Source organism: Myripristis murdjan, chromosome 15, assembly GCF_902150065.1.
Source record: "Myripristis murdjan chromosome 15, fMyrMur1.1, whole genome shotgun sequence".
Lineage (NCBI taxonomy): Eukaryota > Metazoa > Chordata > Actinopteri > Holocentriformes > Holocentridae > Myripristis > Myripristis murdjan.
The window spans coordinates 13861228-13870247 of record NC_043994.1 but is presented as its reverse complement, the minus strand read 5'-3'; the positions used below and the strand labels follow the sequence as shown (position 1 = coordinate 13870247).

The following is a 9020-nucleotide window of genomic DNA, read 5'->3' as shown; positions in this document are numbered from 1 at the left end:
TGTGTGTAAGTATGTATGTCAAAAGTATATTAAATCTATTTCATATAAAACAACTGGTGTTTAGAGTGCATGCAATTTTGTACCAAAAGTATTAAAAGCATAATATGGTTGGAAAGCTGATTAAAAAACAACAACAGGAACAATAGAATTGCTATTAACATTTTATGTAAGTTCTCTTATTCAATAAATATATATTTTCATGGTCAAAGGTATTTGATCAAAAAGATATTGTTGGTATTGCACATGAGGGTTTAATCAGATGCTGCTTGCTCCAACAGGATACTGGGCAGCTCACACATTCACACACAATAGGAAAAGCAACACTATCTGCATATTATTTTGCATAAAACAAAAAGTACAACAATATTGACATATAAAGCAGACAAATAGTACATCTGTCTCAGATCACACTTTTTAAATGTATGCCCCTTTTGGGTATAAAGCATAATGAACCACACGGAAGAAGGTAAATAGGAACTTTAAATATTATTGGGTTCTGAAACACCATGTTGATGACAAGTCAGTGGTTTCAGTAAATTTGTCTTTTATCAGCCTTAGTAGGACTCATGTCATTACATGTAACGTTTCATTACAGATGATATGTTTCAGAAGTAAGGTCCTTTCTACAGCACTTATTTGACCGTTTCACTGCGTTTTAAGGCACTTGCTGTCTCGCAGGTGATCTGTACCTACATCAACATTTAAACTCTTGTGCTTCTCTTCACGTGGGGAGACGGGGGTGTGCAAAGGAAGTGTGTAGCTGTTCATCTTTTCCTTGTAAACTAGCCTTGCAAATTGCAATAAAAAAGAAAACAGGCTACATATTGCTTAAAAAGGCTGGATATTGACTACAAATTCCAAACTGTAGAAAGCGTTTTCTGTCAAATGGCTTGACTAAATCAAATCATCCCAGCTTTAGAGTGTCTTGTGGTAGTAATCTCTCAGCTAACTATGAGTACTGACACGTAGTGGCTGTGAATGTTTGTACTTATTCATTGCACTTTCAAACAATGTAATATCCACTTTGGACCAACTCACAATAAACAACGGCTCCAAATTAATTTAAAACAAATTCTAGGCAAAAAAAAAAAAAAGAAAGGAAAAATGAGTTATGAGCCGTGTCAGATTGTACTAACAGTGTGCAAGACGCTTGGTGATGATCATTTTCCATCCTCTGCTTCAGATCTTCTGACCCAGCTTTGCTTTCTGCAGAGTAAAGAACAGGTCTGAGTTATTTACAACGCCGGCAGTGCTGGCAGCTATTGCAACGTGTTAGCAGACAGCCAGGCATTTTGTTCCTCTAAGATGCAGAGGTGTTAGCATGGAAGGAAATCAGTCAGGTGAGAAAAGGATTTGCAATAATAAAAGCCAAAAAAAGAAGAGGCGCACAGGTGGGAAGAAATAGAAATGAAAGGAGGCATGAGCTTAAATACGTGTGCAGAGGAGAGAAATAAATGGAAAAAGAAGAAGGATGAAGACATACTATTCCAGTTGCATGTTTGGGTTTGACGTTGTAGGAGGCTTTCTCCCTGGCCTGCTTGAAACACTCCTCTGCCATTTTAACACTGAAAAAAAGACCAGTAACATCCATTAGTCACTGCACATACAGATAAGTACTTAGCAAGTACAAATACAAGGGTGCACACTTACACACATGCACGCACACACACACTCATACACTCAAACCACTGAAATTCATCCTTTTACCATGAAATATGGAGTTACAGTACAAAAGAAATCCAACTGTTAGGCTGTCCAGACTACGACTATGTGGTATTTGGACAGGAGAAACATGGTTTGTCAGTTGGCCAGTCCTCCTACTAAATGACTCACTCTAGTTTACTACTGCATAGAGAAAGCCAGCAGTGTCACTAGTCATTTGTGTTTTACAAAAGCAAAACACTCAGCCTGTTGGCATTAAGTGAGTACAAAATGTTACAGACATGTGTCTTGCCTCAACTCATTGACTGGATGGGAATTCTTGTGTGGCTCGGCGCTGCAGACTTGCATGTCCGTGCAACACAGGTGAAAATTAATATTTATACCACACTGGTTTAATAGCAAAAAAAGAAAGAAGAAAAGAAAGAGGGAGAGAACTGGGATGTTGGCCTAAGAAGAGGGCAAAGAGCTAATGCTTACAAATTTGTTTTTATTCTTTCCTACTGAATAAGCAAAGCTCATGACATTATGCTTGTCTTATAAATACATATCACGACTCAATCTTCATTTGGCATAATGGACCAATTTGCTTTTTGTTGACATATGCAATAGTATCTTTATACTCATCAAACCACTGGAAGCTAACTGGAGCTTGCATGTGTTCTTTTCATTACTGGGGTGAGGAGAAAGATTTGGGTCATTTAAACTCTGTTCCCTACATGAATTTGAATGAATCCGATAGGATCTTCGCCGAGCACGAGATGTACTCTAAGTTATTCATGATTTGAGAACTCATGCTCGGGGAGAATTCCAAATGGAGGAACACAGAATAATATTTTAAAGGACAGAAAGTGGTCTTCAATTCCCGAGGACACAGGCCGTATATCTGAAAAGGCCCTAAAATACAAAGGAAAACGTACTGTGAGGTTTGATGTTAGGCCAGCAGGGTCATGTGTGATGTCAAAGGAGGGAATTTTACAACGAGCGAAACATCACATTCAGCTTAAAAAGGAACTGAGAGGATGTTGTCTCTCCAACATCTGCTCACCGTTCCTGCAGCATCAGTTTGTTCTCTTTCTTCCACTGCTCTTTGAAATCAGTGGAAAACTCATGCCAAATGGAGAAGAAAGTGTTTGGAGAGACCTCCTTCTCTCCGGCCTTGGGCTTGACTGAGAAGAACACACTCAACTCCAAGAAGCTGTAGAAAGGGAACAAAAACATTACTTCAAGAGCAAAATATTACAACACGAGATTACAGAAACCTACACTAATTCATTGCGAAACCTGGCAGCTTTAAGCAAATATGCAAAATATGAAAGTTAATCTTGGAATAATATGCTTTTTCGCAGACTTAATAATAGCAGTGTGCACAATACCAAAACCAAGGATGACTGAGAGCTTCAGAGTAAAAGAGTGAACACAGAAACCATTCACTGCTACCAAAACAGCTAAGTCATGTTGCTTTCCCTTACACATTAAATTGAGGGACTAAAACAAAAACCTCAATATTGTTTTGCTGCCATTCTATTATCTTGCTGGTGTGTGCATGCATGTGTATGGGTGTTTGTAGGTGTGTATACTGAAAAGAAAAGAGAGAGAAGAAGACACACGACCAGAAGACGAATCTAGAAAAAAGGAGGGCACAAGTGAAAGTGACAAATTTTGCAGGAAATTGTGGTTGATCAATACAGTGGACAGGTTGGGGTCTCTTTGTTTGGAGTGTGCTATAGGAACACATTCCACGCCAGTGTTAACAGAAGCCTGGAGCCAAGGCTGTCTACTCTCTCTCTGCTTAGATAAACAACGTAGACACCGTACAGGGGGCCTCCCGCCTACCTAAGGCCCTGCATGACGACTTGCGCCTATCATATAACTGAAGTAACCTGGAGACCTAAATATTGACAAAGCAGCGGGATTATATTTCCCCACTGCAGAGAGAAAACACATCACATCAAACTGCGTTGTATACTTTTATCCAGTGCTGTTTTTGCATTCCAATTCACACCTAGCATCACTTAGACACCTGAGCAAAAACATGAAACCATGCAATGGGATAGGAGTGGATACACTGATTTTTTGAGAATTTTGAAAAGAAGCCTCTTACATCTTTTGAGTGTCTGCCAGCTGCTTCTCTTGAGTGTCCAGTTCTGTTTTGGCTGTGGGGGAAAAAGGGAAAAAATTACAAATGATGAACAGTGATGTACTAGAGGATGCAAGATTAGAATATTCCTTACAGCATCAGAATAGATGTCTTTCACCTGCACTGTATATACAAGAGGATTCCACATGTCAGCATTACTTACATCAACAGTCATCTGCAAGGTCAGTGGTGTGCCACCAGGTTATTGAGTGCTGGATTGTCTACAGTTACAGAGCTGACAAATGAGTACTGCACATTGCCGGACAAGTGCTTCTTTGTGTAGGGTTACTTCGAATGGAGACAAATGGAGACAGACACTGTGTGTTTGAGTGTGCATTGAGTGTGCATGTTGGTGTGTGCATGAGAGAGAGAGAGAGAGAGAGAGAGAGAGAGAGAGAGAGAAAAGAAAAGAGAGGAAGAAAGGGTGGGACACTACGGTCTACATCAGTAGGCATTTCCAGCAGGCTGCAGCACTTATCTCGGTGGGTCATCGGGATCATTTTGACTGTGTTATAAATTATGATATAAGAGAGCAGCAGTGAAATGTGACAGCCTCAGTCAGGAAAATGCCACAGGCTATTCCTCAACAAATCTCTGAACTGCAGGCCAATTTTCCAGATATTCTCCAAAATATCACATAGTACATGTCATTCTGTCAGTCTGACTGTCAGTTTTTTCATTTTTCATCTTTGGAAAACTGTATTGATTTCCAAAATGGTCAGACTCAGAGTTTGCTGGTCTAGATCTTCACATGATTGCTGCATAGTGGTCAAAAGGCCATGTGCTAAATTCTTTCCCAGACAGCTTCGCTGTAGCCTCGAAGTCAATAATCCGTTAGCCATCACTGGCTTCACCTGTCAAATTATCAGAAATGACCCATAGTCTCTTTATAGCTTTCCAAGACAGGCATGATGGTAGGCGGATAGGGAATCTTTCCTGGCACAGATCTCCGTTCTGTTCTTCTTATCCCTGGAATATCTGTTTGCTACGTGTAATTGAAGCCAGAGCCACATCTAAGGATCTCTGACAAGTCCTATGGAACCATCGCCATTCTTTACCTTTCCAGGGTGCTAAATCACTCCGAAGCCAACTGTCTTCTCTCTTTCTGCCTATGGCTCATCAATAAATGATGACAGATCAGTAAATAATAAAGACAGGGCTTCCAGAAGCACGTTAATATCAGGACCATGCTTTTTCCTTGGAGCAAAGGTGATCTCAGGTGCTTTTGGAGACTTCTCAGTATAACATCGAACTGGATGGAAGATTGTGAGTGATCTAAATTCAAGATGTATAAATACTGAAGATCAGTCATAGTAGATGATTTCTTACACTATTCAGCAAAGCTTCACTGACATGTTTGCCTGTTGGCTGCAGAGGGCTGACTGAAACCTTCACACCCAAGGTAGTAGTTTGTAAAGAAGCAAGGGAGAGCATGGCATCAGTCTTACTAATCTTTATGTCCATCAGAAACAGATTATCACATGGCCAGTGCTGTCTAGCTAGTCACAGAGGCTCCATCAAAGCCTTGCATGCATGAGAATCTGTGAAGCGAGTGGGGAAAATCGAGCTAGACCAAACAGCGGAGCTCCAACAAGTCCGCTCCCACTGTTATTCTGTGGTTAGTTTCATGGTCAGAAAATAAACAAAAGCGGTTGAAACTGTGGAGCCAGAAACTGTTTAACCCGAGGGTTTTTAGAAATTACAGAAATAACAAAAATAAGACATTTGGCTGTTGTTCTTTTTCACCATTGCAGTGGAGGCACCCCAAGAATTCTGTCTGGAGCCTTCCGAGTCACATGTCCACGTTACGGTGCTTACATTCTGCTCTCAGAGGGAAAAAAAAACTCGTCATTTGCATCAAAGCGAGAGCTCCCATATTTCTCTCAAAGAGAAAGGGAGAGAGGGAGGGAGAATGGAAGTGGGAGAGATGCTTTCATCTACAGACTTCCTTTTAAAAATGCAACTCCAGGACAGCGAGCGATACCACGAAAGAACATATGCTTTATATTATATACTCATTTGAATACAAAAGCATTTGAGGAGAGGCCCGTAAGCTGGGTCCTTCAGAAAAATTGGTCACAGTCAACTAAATGCAGCCAGCCTCAAAGTTAATGCAACGCAAAGAATGACATTTGGCTTGTTATGTTAAAACAAGCATAACAAACTAAGTCTTACACCTTTGAAGTGGATCACAATATCACAATATTGTTGTAGATGTCAGATTATGGAGATAAAAGCATGGTTGTATGACATGCGGTAGACATGACAGATAAACACTGCTACATTTTCAGTGGACCTTACAGACCATACCATTGTATGTTGAATAAAACGGTACATTTCAGCATGAGGAGCTTTTTCAGTGAATAATGTGCTACTGTGAAAACATTAAGATTGAAATGAATGGTAGCTTACATTAGAATCAGTGGCTACAGGCTGAAATACAGACAAAATTCCATCTTTAGCCTGTCCCAATGATGTCTGCTAAAGTGATCTGGGATAAAAGGGCGATAAGCAATAACAAGCTGGAGTGAAAACAACTATGGCAAATGGTGGAGGAAGAGCTCTAGAGGTAGATTCATCACCCACCCATGGTTCCACAGATAATACATCATCCCTGTTTTAACAGCCCTCTTGGTAAACACCTCTGTGTGAAGTGTTTATTTGATTTCCTGATATGAGGGAAGGAGTGATGGAAAGAAAGAGAGGCGGCACTTCCACTCTCTCTGCTGTTTCCCTGGTGGATAAAAAGGGAACCGTCGCATAAGAAAAGGACTGCAAACCGAGGAAACAAAAATAGTACGCTCAGCAGCATGAATTAGGACAAATAGTGGAATAAATCCGACAAATACGTGCAACAGAATCTACAGCACTAAAAGGAGTTCATATTGCCCCCAAGTCAGTTTCACTACATTAGCACTGCATTTACTTCAGCCTCTCAAGCATTCAGCTCTGTTCTCAGCAGTCAATTTAACAAGCTGCATGATTCAGGTTCAGGCTGAGCCATCCTGAATCCTCCTTTGAGGCAGTGCAAGTTATAGTTTGTTTTATAAGGCAGAGATCGAGATAAAAGACCCAGCTACCAAGTGCAGTCATAATCCATTAAAGCAGGTAGACAAACTAGAAACAATAGCTGTGAGTTATTCAATACACTCTGAGATAAACAGAAATCCCTATGGAAACGGCACTGAGTGTGCTCTTGTGTATATCAACCAGCAAAACAGCTTGAAACAGATTTAGAAATACATATGCAGTGGACTTCTTAGAAGACTTATAGCATGTTGATTGATGACCCATTTCAAATGCGCTCACACCGAAGAGGAATTTTCAGCTTACATGTTGTGAGTGTATATTGCTGCAGACTATCTCCTGAATGGGGAAGGATAAAAGCCTTCCTCTGCATTTTAATCTCTTGTCATTTGGCAATAGTCCTAAAAGACTCCAATGAGCAGGGCACATGAGACTAATTGCGTCAAACAATCATCAGTTTGAGTTGAATCTAAAAACGGGCTCACCTTGGCTCAGAAACTCGTCCATCTTGTCCTTGAAGGGTTGCAGGTTATCTTCAGTGGACACTTTACACACTTTCTCTGTCTCAGCCGAGCATGCTGAGAGAAGAAGGGGAAAAAATCATTTGTATGTGCAACAGCATTCAGCATCTTTGTTGCAATTCAGCCTCTTCAACTCTGCCGGCCCAAGCAAAGGGTTCCTCATTGTTGCATGACACAGCTTTGCTCAAACTCACACAACTTAATTTCAAATTGTAGCAGAGATCTCAAGGTTTCCAAACATACCAAATATGTCATGTTGAATTAATGGGAAATGTGTATAAAATAATCTTTAAGACATCTGGATATTTTGCTGCACCCTTTAAACAGTGGCATCTTGGGACTGAATATTTCATTTGGTGGCCAGTAGATACAGGACATGCATGTGACTTTTTTGGACAATATGAAAAAAAAAAGCTTTTTTAAATGGTAATAAGCGGGAAATTACAGGGAAATCAGAGTTCAAGGGGTTAATTATTCATTATTTCTTACATTTTCTCTGTTCCGATCATTATCTCGACAGTGCACTTCACCCTGGCATGGGCTGCTATTTCTGCTGAATAGGTGTTTGTCAGCAAAGCCTAAAAGACTCATTACTGACAAATAAGACACCCCAAGGAACTCGACAGGCCTGTGCTCTGGTCCCTGAACAGCCAAGGAGTCATGCTCTATCTATACCCATGATGGATCCACAACTCTTTTGCTCAAGGCCTTAGAGGCAGAGGGGCCATGAGGGGCTGGGGGAATGGGAAAGGGAGGTGGAGACCGGGCAAATGGTAATTTGTAGACCATATGGTGCCTCTTCTGAAGGTACAGAACAAGCTAGCTCCACTGTGCTGCTTGCTGATGTCCTTCGGGCCAGCCAAGCACATTTCTGAGCCGCCTACCTATTGGAACCCCCTCAGGGAGCTGTCATCGACGCTCATGTCTGCTAGAGCGCTCAGTTCACTGTTAGGTAACAAAGGGCTGCACAGGTAAAGCATGTGATGATGCATTTATGCAGGGCCATCATGTGGCACTGCCATTGGGGGCAAAGCCAACACAGGTCCATCTCCCCTGTGAGCAACTCCCTCTCTATGAATCGCAAATAACGAGCAGCCAAAAGATTGATTGCAGTGGAAGAAAAACAATATTTGGCGAGACAACATGGATCAGAGACCTGATTGGTTTAGCAGCACAGATACATAAAATGTGATAGAGAACAGACCAGGTTTGGGGAATTACTGTCGATCGAGTTGCAAGTACACATATACACACATGTACACAGTCTGCATCGTGTACACACGGACATGTAAGCTCCGGAACATACCTTAGCTTTTTACCACCTGTAGGCCCTTCGAATCCTTGGAAAGTGTACTAAGTGCTGAGTGAGTTGAGACTGAGTAATGAAAGTGAGTATTCCCCAGTGCCTCGTTCATTAGCTTGCACTTTTTTGACTGAACCAATCAGCTTGGCTTCCTCAGAGCATAATCTGATTTCCACACTTATTCTGAGCTCTTTGTCATTACAATATGCAAGCAGCGGCTTTATAAAGTCTCCCAACCTGGTCTGGCCTATTTTTATTTTTATTTTATTTATCTTTATCTTATCGTACCTCATAACGTCTTTGGTGAAGGACGACATGGTTCTCTACAGACTTAGAGAATTCTACATGTTGTTCAAACTAAAACCAAGAT

The 9020-nt window shown here is 41.1% G+C and overlaps 1 protein-coding gene across 1 annotated transcript in view; it reads right to left on the bottom strand.

Annotated features, from left to right (window-relative positions):
• Positions 1–176: 176 nt before the first annotated feature.
• Positions 177–9020, bottom strand: part of fmn2a (formin 2a) — a 37244-nt gene continuing 28400 nt past the window's right edge. The window contains exons 13-17 of the mRNA XM_030071382.1: positions 7312–7404; positions 3764–3815; positions 2708–2857; positions 1484–1565; positions 177–1206 (exon numbers count right to left, since the gene is read on the bottom strand). Coding sequence (XP_029927242.1) covers positions 1180–1206; positions 1484–1565; positions 2708–2857; positions 3764–3815; positions 7312–7404 — 404 coding nt within the window. The 3' untranslated portion in view covers positions 177–1179. The remainder of the gene's footprint in view (positions 1207–1483; positions 1566–2707; positions 2858–3763; positions 3816–7311; positions 7405–9020) is intronic.